Genomic DNA, 15,397 nt, shown 5'->3' on the forward strand with positions numbered 1-15,397 from the left:
GATGGCTGCCCATTTAAGACATCTACAATTAGGGCCTAGTAGCGTAGTACAACAGGAACTAGGGCAGGGCAGATTGAGCTTGGACTGCGGCTTGGGTTGAGAATGGGGATGGACTATCTACAATGGGCACTACGTAATTACTTCAACAGTCAGGCCAGCTTACATTGGATCTCTGGAAACTGGAGACCGGGGCCATCTGGAGCCGCGGGAAACGGGAAACGGGGCGGTGCTTGAGGTCATATTGTTGATGATCTGTTATCAACAGGAGTACTCGGGAGGCTCGCCGTGCGCCATTTACGGGACCGGGAGCGTTGGCGATGCGGGGGATCGTCTAGTTGTCTGGATCGGGGAGGTAGGCAGGGCCGGGGAATATCCGTGTGAATCCCCAATCCCAAGAGCTGTATTCTGGCGTCTATATGCTGGTCTATGCTTGTTTCAGGCACGAGCGATTATCCCTGCCGACTGACCTCATTCCAAAACGGCAGCCCGGCCTCCATCCGCAGGATTCCGTACATCGAGCTGCTGTCCAGACACTCGCCAGCGTAGTCGCGAGCAGCACGCATGTTCTTATGCGTGGTTTCCGTTCCGGGGAGTTTAAGTGTTGTCTTCCTTGGCGAGTGATAATGCATGCTCGGCGTCCTTGATGGTCAGGGATATACTCCGAAGCCTGGCCAGGTATCTAGGGGTGGTGCATAGATACCGGATGCCAATGTGTCACATTTCGTTAGCTTCGATCTCTGAGATTGCATAATCTAAATAATGGATCATGATTATCATACCTTTCGATGCATCCCCCGGCAACAGGCCCAAACGACTCCGTGATTAGCTCTTCCATTGCGGCCGTCTCGAGACCCGTCCGCTCGGCAAACACCTGCGCTTCACCGACTGCTTCCATGAGGTTCAGCGTTATGATGATCCAGCGGGCGGCTGTCAGCATATCTGCAATCCAACTGTAACCCGAAGGATCCAGATATCAGTAAACTCACCCCCCAATCTTCAACAACGCCGCACTCCTCGTCTCGTCACTAGACTCGATAACCATCCTCCCCATCACGCCATCGATATAGCGCCGTACATTGACAATACCCGGCGCCGGCTCACCGAGAGCAAAGACTAGCTGTCCTGCAGCCGCTATCGCGCCCCCCACACAACCCCCCCCCCCCGCGGGAAAACCGGCGCTGATAAGACGGCGCCGAGACCGGAGAGGGTCTTTGATGCATGGGCTGTTGTGTCGGGATGCACGGTTGAGCAGTCGATGAAGATCTTCTTATCTAGATTTATCTGCAGGTTTATCTGCTGTGGGGCGGTTGGTAATGATGAGTATAAGGAGGTTATTGTTTCGGTGAGGACGGCGTCGTTTGCGAGCTAGCAGTCATGGACGGCTGTTAGACTATCGTTTAGATGTGCTGAGACTGGATATCGGTACCATGGTGAATATAGCGTCGCATCTTGCAACTAGATCAAGAAGGCTTGTTGCGGGTGTTGCGCCGAGCTCCCTCAAGGGCTCGCCGGTAGCTATCGTGCGATTGTAGTATGTCAAGTCGTGTTCCTGGCCCTTGGACAAATGTCGCTGGAGATTTATGGCCATTGGAAGGCCCAGGGGGCCGAGGCCATACTGTTGTTCAACAGCTCCGTCGCATTGCAACTGGGAGTAATGCGCGTTGGAGGGGCAACTCACCCAGCTGATGCGCGGGGTTGTTGCGCGTTTAAGGATCATTGCGCTCTTGGGCTCGCTTGTGCGCAAAACACTCAGAAACAGATAGCAACAAGAGCTTTCTGAGAGGCATCTTGTAGCTATTTACAGCTTGAGACAGAATTGAACATCGTGGTTCAGTCGGGAACACCTCCGGTGGTTTCTGGATAGCTCAAGTCGAGGACCCCGCAGCACCGGCCATCTTCCCGAGGGGCCTGCGTATAACAATCCCATAGACCGGAACACAACTTACAGAAATTTCGCAAGCACAACAGTCACTAGACACCAAACTACCATCAACATGTCCTCCCTCCCTCGCGTCCCCCCAGCAGGCGTCTGGGTCCCTGCGGTCACAGCCTTCGACCACACAACCGACACACTCGACCTCGAAGCCCACAAGAAGTACTGCGCATACTTGTCAAAGTGCCTCACAGGCCTCGTCATTCTCGGCACAAACGCAGAGGCATTCCTGCTCACGCGCGATGAGCGCGCCGCAGCAATTCGCGCCGCCCGCGAGGCCGTCGGCCCAAACTACCCCATTATGGCTGGTGTCGGCGCCCACTCTACAAAACAAGTCCTTGAGCTTGCTAATGATGCCGCGGAGGCTGGAGCCAACTACCTCCTTGTCTTGCCGCCCGCATACTTCGGAAAGGCAACGAGTCCAGCGGTGGTGAAGCGGTTTTTCGCAGACGTTGCGAAGAAGGCGCCGTTGCCGGTGGTGGTGTATAACTTCCCCGGTGTGACGAATGGAGTGGATATTGATTCGGATACAATTACTGAAATTGTGCGCGCGTCTGCGGCGGCGTCGCCGAGTGGTAAGAGTAATGTCGTCGGCGTGAAGCTCACCTGCGCGCAGGTTGGGAAGATTACGCGCCTAACGGCGGCTTTTGCGCCGGAGGAGTTTGCGGTGTTTGGAGGGCAGTCGGATTTCTTGCTTGGTGGGTTGGCTGTTGGGTCCGCGGGGTGCATCGCTGCCTTTGCCAATGTCGTGCCCAAGACGATTATGCAGATCTACCGACTATACAAGGCTGGAAAGGTGGAAGAAGCACTGGCCCTGCATCGCAAGGCAGCTTTGGCTGAGTCGCCATGCAAAAGCGGCATTGCAAGTACCAAGTTCGCTGCTGCGATCGTCTCGGCGTCTAGGGCAGGTGTCGATGATGCAGAGACCAAGTTCAAGCCGAGGACTCCGTACGAAGAGGCGGGCGAAGCCGCCAAGGCAAATGTGCGCAAAGTCATGTCTGAGATCATAGCTATTGAAGGTAGTCTGTAGGTCATAAAGTCGTTTGTCTCATGTGTACAAATTTGCCTAGCTTCGAGAATTACCAGATCTGGTTTTCCGTAACCGCGTGTGCAACCCAGTCCACGTCGCCCGTGTCAATAGATTCTGCCACGGCCATGATTTCAGCCGTCGTGAGTCCATCGTTCAGGCTCGGCAGCTCTGGAACTCGATAAGCAGGTGGTAATGGCGACGGAATATCGATCATCTGTCCCTTTGTCGAGCCGTCCGCTTGTACTCGATCTGGTGCGAGCTGGTACAGTAGTCCGCTCAATTGCTCAAGCTCGGACTTGCGGTACTTCGCAATTAGATTTCCACGGCTGATCATATCGTCAAGTATCATGTAGCTCTTTTGTAGCCACGGTCGCCGGCTTTCGAGGAGAGCCAAGTCAATTGTCGGGGCCATGAGAAGAACTACGCTCGAGACAAAGGTGGATTCCAGGTCAAAGGGGAGAAAGCTATCTACGGACAGTCAGCTTGGTGTCTATAAGTTATTGGACCGGCAGGAACGGCATACCGAGAAGGCTTTGCTCAAATAGGCAGCTGAGGATGTTGAGCTGCTGCTGAGCCGAGTCTATGCAGACCTGAAGCAGACGGAGCACGTTTGCCGACGAGTTGAGAGTTTCTAGGCAGGTGTCGGCACATTGAAACCGCATCTTCAGAAAGCATAATAGCAATGGTCGTGTCGCAAGGACAATACACTGCACTTGTAAGCATACTTCGGATTGAGAGGGGTTGAGACTCACCTGATGGTAAAGTAAGTGCAAATGAGCCGACATTCTAGAAACACCGCTTATGGTGGTTTTGTCCAACTGCAAGTCAAACGACCTTTGAAGATCGCCAGCCAGGTCCGTTGTGCTAGCAAGCGCCGCTTTCGTTCTCACTAGGAATTTTCGGTTGAGACGCCCGTCCGCTCCATAAACAGCTATCTCAGTTAGGCCTTGTTGAGTAACGTTTGCAAGGTCACATACTGCTGTTGATCTCCGCAATAATCTGACACATTCGGATTTGCATGCCCAAGGCAACCACCTTCTGGGGTGATCCAGGGAACGAAGGCAATTGAGGGTGGATCTGATTGTCTTGTATAGATTGCGGTAACCCCATCAAAGAGGTCATTTGCCGATCCAGGACGTAGATTGTCCACCATACCTTGCGGCATCTCTGGACAAGAGCTTCGCCAAGGTGCAGCACCGGTATGTCAGTGTGCATACCCTGCGCAAGGGCTATTCGCATAGCTTGCCCGATCTGTGATTGTCAGCTAATAAATCAGTAACCAAGGAATTGGACGTACAAAGTTGTGTGCTGAGCTGCGAAAGTCCAAGGACTGTAGGTACAGTGCAATACAGCACAGCACCTCAGTTGCGATTACGGGATCCCTAGAGAGATGCGTTGGATCTGGAAGCAATTGAAGTGCTCTCACAAAGAACTCGCAACCTGGAGGCCTAGTGTGCCGATTCCGCTGCACGACAAGTGCTTTCCCTAGAGCGACAATGATCAAATAGTGGATGTACCACAAGGCATCTGTTGCCATTTGTTGTCCAGGATCCTCGTAAAATGCATATAAACCACCCATAAAAGATCCTTCATCGAAAAGGTGAAAAAGCTGGCCCGCGTGGAACTTGACTGCGTTGATAAGGTATATTGAGTAGTCGAGGGTCGGGACTATAGGTGCTTCGTGATATACCGTTGTTCGTTGGCCGTCCCACCCCAAGTCGTACGTCGTGCCTTCGAATAGCAGACTGTCTGTTGGTAGAAGTGAGTTATGTAAATGTTCATGGGTCATGCTTAGGATCTTCCGAGCAAAAGACCAGTTGGATGAGGTTCCTAAGTAGACTAATCTATATGAGCTTCCCATCTAATGAACAGTTGAAATGAAGAATACTCACATATTTGTCCTGTCGCGGCGGTTGTAAATGCTGACGGTCCTGTGGACAGTGGATTTGTCAAGTCTGCACCTTCTATGCCTTGACCAAAACTGGGATCACCCGAATTATCTTCGTCCCCGCCTGCAACAGTCAGGAATGACTCCAGGAACTGTTTGTAGAGTGCCGTACCATCATCAGGTCTATTCCTTTCTTGCTCCACGTAGCTATGCGGGCTAGACGGATCTTCCTCGCCCCGCTCCAACAGCGCAACTCGCCTCTGGAGGTCCTCGATGAATCTACCAGCGTCAGGATTGTGCGTGGATAGGAGAGCAACAAGACAAACCCTCGAGTGACAAGGACTTTCTGATCCCTATCATCGAACACACACGTCAATTTGCGCTTATGACATGTATTGCATGGTTGGAACCCAGAGCACTTGATCTTCTGTTTGCGGCACCGCTGACACCTGTCCACAAACTCGGTTAGCGAGATTATGACAGATTGCATGTTTCACGTACGCGTTCGTTGACCGCTTCCTAATCCCATTTTCTTTATGTGATGGCTCCATTATGATATTGGTATAGGCCGTGACGGTAGATCATGCAATATCTCAAAGTTGCAGGGGCCATGACATACAACGTTGTGCGAAACGGACATTCACCGAGATGCGGGGGAAAGATAGGCGCAGTGGAGACAGTCAAGTGGCCATGGTATCTTATCAGGGCCTGGAAATAATGCCCCGAATAGGAATATGCTAGAGACCATGCAGATGCAGCCCACTTCTTGGTTCAAAAAGAATCATCGGGAACGCTCCCGGTCTGATATCTAGGCATCGGCAGCCTTTCCGATGACGTACCACGACGACAATCTGCTTCCCCGGAGTTTCTCGACCATGGGCATGATCAGCTCCCGCGTCAAACTCCCCGGGGCCTCCGCATTTTCCTCATACGACTCTCTTCGAAGTTTGGAACCCCCCCGGTTCCCCGGTTCCCCACAGTCATATGGCCTCTTTTGTAGGGCAGCTAATCGCGAGGGAAGATATTGGGTGAAGAGGCATGCCCGCATTAATGGAAGTGCTTGAAAATGAAATAACGTTAGTGAAACACAAAGGAACAAGTCTAAACAGTTGTTCCGTATCTCATTTCTTGCACAGGAGTCCTGGAACAGATCACGAGGGGAGTAACCAAACAGTAGAAGAAGCTCGCGGCCACAGGTTGTGGGCGGCATCCCAGGCCTCCAATTGGGACTAGCGCAAGTCTGTAGATACCTAAGGCAGCAGATGGGCAGGTCTACTCATGACCCCGTGCCTCTTTTATAATGAATGATTGCCATAGAAATGCCAATGTTCCTCATCGATAGAGCTCTTGATCACGTACAGCATAGCGAAGGCTTCTAAAAAGCTTAGGTAAGTTTTGATACGTTCAAGTCCGAGACTTCGGTATACAATAGGCAAAAAGACAACATCCAACTTAAATCCAGGCATGAGAGGTTACAGTGATGCAGAAATCATCTTGTAAAAGTACCATACATATTGCTTAACGCGTTTTCGGCCATGCCATTACTGAGCTATGCCAACTCGCCAGTCAACGCAGCAATCCTGTCGCAGAACCAATGCAATTCCAGCAAACCCACAGACGGCAAGGGCAGCTTCTCAGGGTCACAGGTCCTCAATGTTATGAGATTTGTCCGTAGCGCCAGAGACTACTCTTTCGGTCAAGCAATTGAAAGCTTTTGCACCCTTATACTCCTCACGAAAATAGTCAGGAAGCACCGGAGGCGCGGTGAACTGAACCTCCTTGCAGAACTCACGGTAAGGCAACCAGAACAATCGAAGCCCCAAAGACTTTCAGTCGGCAGAGAGCTTGATTGGAGCCAAAGCGAATCGACTGGGAGCCTAGAGTTCTTTAACCTGACAGGATAGGGTCATGTAATGTGAGCAGGGGTTTTCCTTGAAGTCTGCCATAGTAGTTTTCCATCGGGCCACTCTATCGGAATTCCAGAGTAAATCTGCTAGCTTGAGAAACGATATCTGGAAAGCTCTCTCTCTCTCTCAGATGTGCTCGGCCACGAGTAAATGCAAAAAGCTTGAATAGGCTCTTCTGCGCGTGTTATAACACAAGCCCCCTTGTCTCTCCTCATGCACTGGGTATCTTCAGTCTTCCGTCAGAGAAAGGGTGTACATAATACTCACATCTTCCATGGTAACATAGATTTGATTCTCAGTAATCTTCTTCAGAGACTCGGGCGATTTTCAGAGGGCGCTCTGAAGAGATCGGGGTAGTTTCCGCCAGTCTTTTGGTTGGTTTTTCTGTGCTTTGTTCTGCTAATTCAGTGGCTTCGTCTTCGCAGCTCTCTGAATAGCCACCTAAACAGATTAACTGATTGCAAGGAACCTGCTTCAAACCAGGACTCACGAGCAAACGTGTCGTTCACAGTTTTCTGGATAGCTCTCAGCCCGCTTCGAACGTCCTTGCGTTGCTCCAGCTCACGAAGCTTGGAAGTATCATCCAGCCAGATACTGGCCGTTGTTGCTGTATTCAAGTGGGTAACACCGCTCTTCTTGCTGATAGCCTGGATGAGAGCCGCTCGGTCGACATTTAGAAACTCTGCATCTGGCTTTCGGTCAGCTATGGCCATGATAAGCAGAGGATATCAAGGTAATATATCTAGTAAAAGGGAGTAATAGAGAGAGTGTGTAAAAACCATGGTAGGTGGAGAATGGTGAAGTGAGGGAGGGGAGGGGGGAAGGCCGCCGCGTATGTGTTGTAAACAAGGCACAGAGACTCGTCAACCCACGGTTGTGTCCTGATTCTTGCTTGCGACTGTATATGTACATCAGCCAAGTGCGTTGGGACATGGTCCACTTGTTGGAAAGAACAAGCAATCATACAGTATTAGAAAGCCTGGTTTAAATTCCTGCACCCTAGAGCTAATATAAGTCCTCTATCTAAAATCTGTATTCTGTATAGAGTTTGACCGCGTGGGTCTATTAAGCCGCAGGTCTACAGAGTATGCGAGACGCGAGATACAATATACGGAGGACTTGTCTGTAACCTCTCCAAGTTCTGTAGTATCAGTATTCCTTATATAGCTGGATCGACCCAAAATTACTTTCAAATACATGAACTATCTTTTTGAGCCAAACCGGTTCCTTAAACTTCAACAGTATGCTAGCTTCCAGGGCCAACAGCCCATTCTGGCGTGGTGTTGAGGCAAGTGCGGAGACGGAGAACAACTCACGACTTTTATTGTTGGGATTCTCAGTACATACTAAGAATCTAAGTCTTCAAGCACTGAAAAGAGCATCCCGCCTAGGCTTCGGCATTAGATGCAATCTTGTCTGAGGGAATCCCGGAAACCCCGCCAAGAACTTTGACTTTAATGGTCTCCTCGAGCTGTTCTCTGCGCAGCGCTTCAACCCCCGACCACTCGTTGTCAGTCTCCTGAAATCCTGTCTTATATTTAGCATCCCACACTACTCCCGCCATCAGTGTCGACACCGCCGCCATCGTATATCGCCGTATTTGTAACGCACTTTTATTGGACGACACAAGAGGTATTTTTCTGAGTGGCGTAGATGAGCTGGTGTCAATATCCAAAAAATTCAGCTGCGCGCCCTCTCCAGGTGGGTATTTGTACCCTTAAAGCATTTGGATTGCTTGAACGCTATTAATAATATGAGCCCCAGCGGGTGTGCCGCTGGAGAACAGCTGGAAGCTTTCATTGGCCACCCCGTGTTGCAGAATCCGCCCCATCCAGGCTTGACGATCTAGAGAAATGATTGCTTCGGCCGTGTTTGAGCTGAGGCTGAACTGCCCTCCTACTACTTGAGTCCGAACGGGGTTTTCGTATTCCGGTCCTCATTGGTCGGTACGTGTTCGACTTCCCCAAACTGATTGTCTTTGCTTGGAACTATATCCGCGTCCAATGTAGAATTGGTATGGAGAGGCTTTGCGGGTTTCAGCGTTGCGAGCGGGAGCTGGATTAGGTGCGCATCTGGTTGGAGAGGAGACGAATTTCGTTCGTTTGTTCGTGTTTGAGGATGTGGCCGATGAGGTGTCCGTAGTCACCTGGAAGGAGAGCAGGTGCTTGGCGTATGGAGATATTCTTCTATACCCGGAGATGGGAAGATAAATAGGACCAGCCCTTCAACTTCATATTACATCTTCATCGTATCAACAGGCCACAGAAGTCAGTACACTATACTTCAAGTACAACTACAACAGCACCCTTTCCAAAGCCAAAACTGAAAACATGTCCTCATCAACTACCAACACCACCAACATCTACGACTACATAATAGCCGGCGGCGGCCTCGCAGGCTGCACGCTCGCCTCTCTCCTCTCCAGCCGACACGCCGACTCCAACATCCTCGTCATCGAAGCCGGCTCCGACGTCGCAAAGCATCCTCTCACATCCTCCCCGCTCGCCTGTTTCGGTGCCCACCGTTCGCCCCTCGATTGGGCGTACACGACCGTTCCACAGGCCCACCTTAATAACAGGGAATGCTATAATGCGGCCGCGAAGGCGCTTGGTGGCGGGTCGGCGATCAACTATGGGACGTGGACGCGGGGCGATGCGGCGGATTATGATCGGTGGGCGGAGGTTGTTGGGGATAAGGGGTGGAGTTATGAGGGGTTGTTGCCGTATTTTCGGATGGTTGAGAGGTGGGTTGATGCTGATGCTGATGCGCAGGGTCAAGGGGTGGGAGAAGGGAGGAGTCATGAGGTGGCGGCGCATGGGCTCGAGGGGCTGATCCATAATGGGTCTGTTTCGGGGAGTTCCGCAGAGAGGAAGTATCCGCTTCGCGAGCCTTTGAGGAGGGCTTGGGAGAGGGTTGGTGTGAAGAGGATATCGGATATGAATGTGGGTTCGCCGCTGGGGTTGGGCGAGTTGGTTGAGAATTGGCGAGCGGGGAAGCGGCAAATTTCGAGCGAGGTGTTTGGGATTTGGGATCGACCTAATGTGACGGTTTTAACGGAGACGATGGTGCAGAGGATTCTTGTTGAGGATGAAGGAGGGAAGAAAGTTGCGAGGGGAGTGCAGCTGGTTGGAGGCGCGATATTCCTCGCAGACAAGGAAGTCATCATCTCTACAGGGGCATATCGCACTCCCCAAGTCCTCATGCTCTCGGGGATTGGGCCGCACGATGAGCTCGAGAAGCATGGTATCGAAACCATCGTGGATTCAGGAGAGGTTGGACGGAACTTCCACGATCATTTTGCCTTTGTGCAGTGGTGGAAGCTGCGGAATCCCGAGAAAGGGTTGTCTATCGGTACACCGCTGTGGAAGAGCCCGGCGTACGCCCTCGGGCTTCCTGCCGACTGGATTGCTACTTCTCAGGCTCCTCGCGACGACCTAATTCGTGCACTGCATCAAGACGGAGAGAGCAATGTTGAGGAACACCCGTATCTAGCGCCTGGTGCTGGCCACGTGGAAACACTCGTTGTGTACGCGCCAGCAGGTGCGGCTGTCTCGCGCGTAAACGTCCCCATGGACGGTACGCATATCGCTTCTGCAGTCCTATGTATGGCATCAACCTCGCGAGGCCGCATTACACTGGCGTCTGCCGAGCCAACAACGCCGCCCCAAATTGACCCAAACTATTACGCAACGGAATTCGATCGCACTGTTCTCCGTTCTGGTATCAGGAAGGTCGCGAATCTCCTCCTGGAGACACCGGAAGGCCAAGTAATCGTTCAGTCCGAAGCGCCTCGTCCTGGGTTTAAGGCTCTGGGTACACAGGCCACAGACGAGGAGATTGATGCCCAAGTGAAGGCAGGCGGTAACACGTTCTACCATCCTGCTGGATCGGCTGCAATGGGAAAGGTCGTCGACACGCAGCTTCGAGTTAAAGGCGTGGAGGGCTTGAGGGTCGTGGATGCGAGTGTTCTGCCGCATCCAGTCACTGCGCATTATCAGGCACTGGTGTATGCCATTGCGTATAAAGCAGCGGATCTCATTTCCAGCTGATATTAGATGCTACTGTGTGTGCACGTTGTGAATCGGACTCAGACAATCACTTCCGTCGGTATCCTACTTATGTCAGTAGTAAAGGTATGCTCATGTAACGGAGGCAGACACGGTGCGTTGGGAGAAAAGTTGAGCGTGCCAGCTCTCGCTTGACGGATAGCCCGGACACAGGGCCACCGCTCCATGCACTTGGTAGAGGTCAAAGCATCTTCGAGAGAAAAACCACTGATTTCGAGGCCTGGTCACCTTCCCTTTTCCGCCTTCGACTGTTGGCTAGATGTGTCGATTCGACTGTCCTCTTCAAGCTCAGACATCGTCTCGGCCTTGAGCTGTTCCGAGGCTACCCAAGCGGCCCACTCGGACTCGAACGAGCCCTCACGATGTGGCCAGGATTTAAGAACTGCAATTGCGCGACGTCGAATGTTGTGATCCCGACACCACATAGCTGCAGAGTACAATGGCGGAATGATGCCGATGTCTAGTGTCACACTTGGGCGGTCCGGGAACCTGGTCATGATTTCCGCCGCCATCGAGATATGCTTCTCATGCTCTGGTGTGTAGTAGTTGAGTGCAGTTTCGTCGCGAAGGAGACATGTCTTGACAGTCAGGGTCATACTGCGCTGCACTAGCCGCACCATATCTGCGCCTCTCTGCTCTTTTGCATTGAAGGTTCTGGATCCGCAAAACAACTCGAAGCGGCTGCCGAAATCATTGTACTGGGAGAGGAGCTTTAGCTGTTTTTCATGCAATGCTTCGTAGTCCGAGAGTATTTCCTCCTCTGACAGACCGCCGCACCGTGTAAGAAACCGAAACACCGCACCCAGAATTGAGTCGAACGATCGACGTGCCTCTTGAAAATTCGAGAAGACCCCCGGGGTGTCAAAGGCGCATATTTGATGCTCGAATCCATTATTCTCCAGCACAACCTCACAAGCCCCATACTGAAGGGACTGGATTTCCAGGTTGGTGAATGCCGCAACTATGCACTGCGCAACCGGCGGTTCGCAGGGGTTCTCCTTCGCTTCGTCCAAGATCTTCAACCCACTCTGCAAATGCCGAAAAGCCTCATCGTACTGGCTCCGCAGTAGCTGAGTAAGAACAAACAGTAAACAGCACAGAAGCATGACCTCGCGAAAGTACGGATCTTGCGACCCACGCCGTCGACTGAGCAGACTAAACGACCTTCCGCACTGGTCAAGCGCGAACTGATTCCATACATTCTGCAGATCTTGTCCTGGTAGCGGCAGACCGTGCATTTCCAAATCCTGGTGCACAGCGCTCAAAGCGACGGCAGCGTGGTAAACTGCGGGATCCGAGAGGCTCCGCTGGGGAAGTATTTCCTGCCAGAGCGGCGAGTCGAAGAATCCGGAGAGTGTGGAGATTGTTTGGGACGTGAAATACGAGTAGCATCGTCGCTCATCGGTGGTTACTGCCCAGCGCAACCCATCTGCGATCTCACGAGGTATGAGCTGGAGGGGTCCGCTCTCGTTTGCGGTGCTGACTCGGCCTAAACGGGGGAGTCGCTGGAGGTCATATTCGCAGGACCGACCGGTGCTTGTACAGTTCTTGCAAGAGCCAGGCGCTTCGTCGCATTTTATGTGTCGTGCTCTGCACCAAAGTCAGGCTCGATGACCCTGAATGATCACCACATCCTTACCTGCAGGTACGGCAGCCCGTCCTTGACTTTTTCGTGCCGGCACGTTTTCGACTAGGATTCGCCTGGGATTGACTCATCGTCTTTATTGGAGATCAGTATGACGATGAAAGTTAAAAGTAAGAAGAGGACAAACTCTGTTCTGAAGACGAGGGACAGAAATAAGGCTGATGATTCCAAGTTAAGCGTCAACTTGCCCGGTTTAGGCCCTCAGCCCCGTGACCGGCGCTCACTTTCAGCTGATCATCCCGGGACATAACAATTTTCAAGACGGCGCGCGACATCTGAAGCTTTGATCAATTTTCTTTCATTATCAATCGCACGAGTTGTAAACATCCTTCAAAGCCTGGCCGTGGAAAGACGCTCACAGATACCAAGACAGGAAGCTGCCTACAGGTTTCGTAAAAAAGCCGCCGGCGTAGCCATTTCTAGCCATCGTTAAGTGGAGTATAGGTTGTCCCGTACGGAGTACTATTTGGGATCATAAATCCCTAGATCAAGTATTCTGGCACCCTGCATTACATTATATCAGGGTAAGCGGTAGTTAGCTAAACGACTGACTAGTTCTGACGCCGTTGGAAGAGACCCGCCTGAGGTTTTGAGTCGAGGGCGGGCTTAGGCTGGTGGTTTAGAGATGCGTCAACTGCAGCGGTGGAAAGGGGTCACCCAGATATTGTCGCCATTCTGAAACGTGAAATGGGGGGGCTGAATATTTGTTTATATTGTTGTTGTACTAATTACGAGACATATGCTCTCCCGATCAACCTGCGTTTCTTGCCCACTTCCCTGATGACCCAGACCTAGACGCAGGACTCTCCTCCATCTCCGGCTCAACCCCCCTCAACTCCGACTGCGGCGGCGGCCACCCCCATTAATAGTTGTCCCAGTCAAAGCAGATAAAACATTCGAATGCCTAATGAAACTCGTTCTCCTAACACTATCCCTCTGCTTTGCCTTTCTTGTGGTTATAACAGCAACCAGGCGACCTAAAATCGCAGACTTAGGTTTAACCCTGGATAGAGTAATACCTAAGAAACGAAACTACTTTTAGACTAGGTAAAATAATAAATAATAATAAATAAATATGGAATATAAGAAAGGATATTAAGGATAATTAGGTTAAGTTTCAGGAGGAAAAATGGTTAATATAATAAAGGCCTGGTAAATATTACTTAATAAAATAATCAATACTAAGTTAATACTATTTCCCCCCCAAAAAATAGCAAAACAAAATCACAGGTCCTCACTTTACAATAGCCATTTGTTTCCCGTCAACTGATAGAACTTTCAAGATATAAATAACCTCATAAAATAATGCTAAACTAGTCATAACACCAACTGTCATGCAGAGCGGGTATATGTTAAATAAGCCAATATTTACAGTTTGGCAAGCAGCTTGTTGCCCTTGGACAGGAGCACCGCAGCATCATCAACGAGCTCATCGACAATGGCCTTGGCAGACTTCTTCTCGTTGACCACAGCGGCGACCTTGCCCATTAAGAAGGGGCGGGCGTTGTCAATGTAGTCGTCATCAACATCATCGGGAATGTTCTCCATGTCATGCTCGACGGGAATGACACCCTTGGCGGTAAGCTGCTTGATCTCGTCTTGGCGGTTGTTCTCCCAGTTGAGGATGTAATCGTTCTTGCGCACGCGCAAGGGACGGCCCTACGAACGTTAGTAGGAAGACCTATGGAAGACTGGCTGAAGAGCGTACAGTGAAAATGATTGTGCGAATGTTGTCCTCGAAGCCAGCAGTGCGGACAGCCTCCTGGTGAGCTTTAGGAGCACCTGCCTCCTCAGCAAGAATGAAGCGAGTACCAACCCAGACTCCAGAAGCTCCCAGCATAAGAGCAGCAGCAAGAGAGTTACCGTTGAACAGGCCACCAGCGGCGACGACCTGCACAGGCTTGCCAGTGAAAGAGCTGATCTTGCCCTCGCAGAGCTTGGCCACGGTGGGAATGAGAACTGTCGTGGGAACGTCACCAGTGTGACCACCACCTTCACCACCTTGGGCGCAAATAATATCCGCACCGATGTCAATAGCCTTTTGGACGTGCTTGGGGTGGCCAATCATGTTCATGTACAAAATTCCGTGCTGGTGGAGCTTGTCAACAACGGCCTTGGGAGGGACACCGACGGCGGAGACGAAGAGCTTGGCGCCACTCTCGATGATGATGTCGACGAGTTCATTGAGCTTGCCCTTTGTGTAATCGTAGCTAGTGGCGATGGCTCATCAGCAGCCGCATCTCAAAGAACGCAAATAAAGAAGACATACTTCGTCTTACGCGCGCTTCCACCAACTTGAGGGAGCAGCAGGTCAACACCGAAAGGAGCGTTCTTATCCGTCAGATAACTCTTGAGCTCGGCAACCTGCTCGCGGAGCATCTCAGGAGTGTATCCGACACCTCCGATGACACCAAGACCACCAGCGTTGGTGACAGCTGCGGCCAACTTCGGCCCAGCAGCCACGTTCATTCCTGCCAGCAGGACGGGGTGGTTAATCTTGAGCAGATCCGTGAGCGTAGTCTTGATTTTCTCTGAATAGACAGATTGGGTCAGCTGAGTTTCGTGTCACATGGTACGACCAAGGGAGGGAAGCCTACGAGGAGAGGCCATCTTTGCGGAAGGGGGTTTAAGGGAAGGAAGAATGATAGAGTTGAGGTCTGCGATAGAGAGTGGCAAGGTATGAAGACAAGAGTGACACAAGTTGAAAGGAGGTGAAAGAAGAATTATAGAGCAGGGGCGCTCGGCCAACCGAGGCGGAGACCCAAAGACTGCGATGAGCCGAGGCTGAACGTGCTGGAATATGGGGTAGCACGCGTCACGTGAACTGTCAAAGCCGACGTTTCGGGCAGTCAGTTCACCCACTGAGCGGGGTTCTCCTGCCTTGTTGCCTGAGGTATAAAATCTCTCATCACGTGGCCGGCGGAGAC

General features: G+C 51.5%; 7 protein-coding genes across 7 annotated transcripts; 2 read left to right on the forward strand and 5 right to left on the reverse strand.

Annotated features, from left to right (window-relative positions):
* Positions 1–449: 449 nt before the first annotated feature.
* On the reverse strand, positions 450–1,855 carry BDV17DRAFT_299107 (uncharacterized protein; the record flags this gene model as incomplete). The annotated part of the gene is made up of 5 exons (XM_073763817.1): positions 1,427–1,855; positions 1,174–1,365; positions 987–1,117; positions 780–950; positions 450–609 (listed from the first exon to the last, which is right to left on the reverse strand). The coding sequence occupies exons 1-5, from the start codon at positions 1,715–1,717 to the stop codon at positions 450–452; spliced, it is 945 nt and encodes a 314-aa protein (XP_073614506.1). The 5' UTR covers positions 1,718–1,855.
* On the forward strand, positions 1,856–3,211 carry BDV17DRAFT_122134 (dihydrodipicolinate synthase family protein). The gene has a single exon (XM_073754023.1). It carries the CDS (start codon positions 1,995–1,997, stop codon positions 2,961–2,963), a length of 969 nt encoding a protein of 322 aa, XP_073614507.1. The 5' UTR covers positions 1,856–1,994; the 3' UTR covers positions 2,964–3,211.
* BDV17DRAFT_122106 (Zn(II)2Cys6 transcription factor) lies at positions 2,988–5,530 on the reverse strand. The gene is made up of 9 exons (XM_073754022.1): positions 5,353–5,530; positions 5,178–5,300; positions 5,024–5,130; positions 4,856–4,975; positions 4,261–4,802; positions 3,941–4,214; positions 3,716–3,894; positions 3,487–3,670; positions 2,988–3,431 (listed from the first exon to the last, which is right to left on the reverse strand). Exons 1-9 carry the CDS (start codon positions 5,400–5,402, stop codon positions 3,013–3,015), a joined length of 1,998 nt encoding a protein of 665 aa, XP_073614508.1. The 5' UTR covers positions 5,403–5,530; the 3' UTR covers positions 2,988–3,012.
* Positions 5,531–7,053: 1,523 nt separating this feature from the next.
* On the reverse strand, positions 7,054–7,471 carry BDV17DRAFT_292415 (uncharacterized protein; the record flags this gene model as incomplete). Its single annotated transcript, XM_073762362.1, has 2 exons — positions 7,054–7,199; positions 7,249–7,471. The coding sequence occupies 2 exons, from the start codon at positions 7,469–7,471 to the stop codon at positions 7,054–7,056; spliced, it is 369 nt and encodes a 122-aa protein (XP_073614509.1).
* Positions 7,472–8,541: 1,070 nt separating this feature from the next.
* On the forward strand, positions 8,542–10,928 carry BDV17DRAFT_122161 (GMC family oxidoreductase). Its single transcript, XM_073754024.1, has one exon. It carries the CDS (start codon positions 9,089–9,091, stop codon positions 10,805–10,807), a length of 1,719 nt encoding a protein of 572 aa, XP_073614510.1. The 5' UTR covers positions 8,542–9,088; the 3' UTR covers positions 10,808–10,928.
* On the reverse strand, positions 10,929–12,976 carry BDV17DRAFT_122164 (Zn(II)2Cys6 transcription factor). Its single transcript, XM_073754025.1, has 3 exons — positions 12,856–12,976; positions 12,465–12,745; positions 10,929–12,415 (listed from the first exon to the last, which is right to left on the reverse strand). The coding sequence occupies exons 2-3, from the start codon at positions 12,539–12,541 to the stop codon at positions 11,050–11,052; spliced, it is 1,443 nt and encodes a 480-aa protein (XP_073614511.1). The 5' UTR covers positions 12,542–12,745; positions 12,856–12,976; the 3' UTR covers positions 10,929–11,049.
* Positions 12,977–13,585: 609 nt separating this feature from the next.
* BDV17DRAFT_266216 (nitronate monooxygenase) lies at positions 13,586–15,213 on the reverse strand. Its single transcript, XM_073758250.1, has 4 exons — positions 15,068–15,213; positions 14,740–15,001; positions 14,179–14,680; positions 13,586–14,129 (listed from the first exon to the last, which is right to left on the reverse strand). The coding sequence occupies exons 1-4, from the start codon at positions 15,078–15,080 to the stop codon at positions 13,839–13,841; spliced, it is 1,068 nt and encodes a 355-aa protein (XP_073614512.1). The 5' UTR covers positions 15,081–15,213; the 3' UTR covers positions 13,586–13,838.
* Positions 15,214–15,397: the final 184 nt, after the last annotated feature.

This window comes from Aspergillus undulatus (assembly GCF_047715775.1).
Source record: "Aspergillus undulatus strain CBS 261.88 unplaced genomic scaffold BDV17scaffold_32, whole genome shotgun sequence".
In the NCBI taxonomy this organism is placed as follows: domain Eukaryota; kingdom Fungi; phylum Ascomycota; class Eurotiomycetes; order Eurotiales; family Aspergillaceae; genus Aspergillus; species Aspergillus undulatus.

What these genes read in the sequence shown, in the direction of transcription:
- BDV17DRAFT_122134 (XM_073754023.1), top strand. Translation starts at nt 1,995, where the DNA reads ATGTCCTCCCTCCCTCGCGTCCCCCCAGCAGGCGTCTGGGTCCCTGCG.
- BDV17DRAFT_266216 (XM_073758250.1), bottom strand. An exon ending in GGAAGCGCGCGTAAGACGAA is followed by an intron (nt 14,681 to 14,739) that starts GTATGTCTTCTT and finishes CATCGCCACTAG; the next exon opens with CTACGATTACACAAAGGGCA. An exon ending in TTCGCACAATCATTTTCACT is followed by an intron (nt 14,130 to 14,178) that starts GTACGCTCTTCA and finishes TAACGTTCGTAG; the next exon opens with GGCCGTCCCTTGCGCGTGCG.
- BDV17DRAFT_122161 (XM_073754024.1), top strand. Translation starts at nt 9,089, where the DNA reads ATGTCCTCATCAACTACCAACACCACCAACATCTACGACTACATAATA.
- BDV17DRAFT_122164 (XM_073754025.1), bottom strand. Translation starts at nt 12,541, where the DNA reads ATGAGTCAATCCCAGGCGAATCCTAGTCGAAAACGTGCCGGCACGAAA. An exon ending in ACGGGCTGCCGTACCTGCAG is followed by an intron (nt 12,416 to 12,464) that starts GTAAGGATGTGG and finishes ACTTTGGTGCAG; the next exon opens with AGCACGACACATAAAATGCG.
- BDV17DRAFT_122106 (XM_073754022.1), bottom strand. Translation starts at nt 5,402, where the DNA reads ATGGAGCCATCACATAAAGAAAATGGGATTAGGAAGCGGTCAACGAAC. An exon ending in AGGAAGCGGTCAACGAACGC is followed by an intron (nt 5,301 to 5,352) that starts GTACGTGAAACA and finishes GTTTGTGGACAG; the next exon opens with GTGTCAGCGGTGCCGCAAAC. An exon ending in AAGGAATAGACCTGATGATG is followed by an intron (nt 4,976 to 5,023) that starts GTACGGCACTCT and finishes TGACTGTTGCAG; the next exon opens with GCGGGGACGAAGATAATTCG.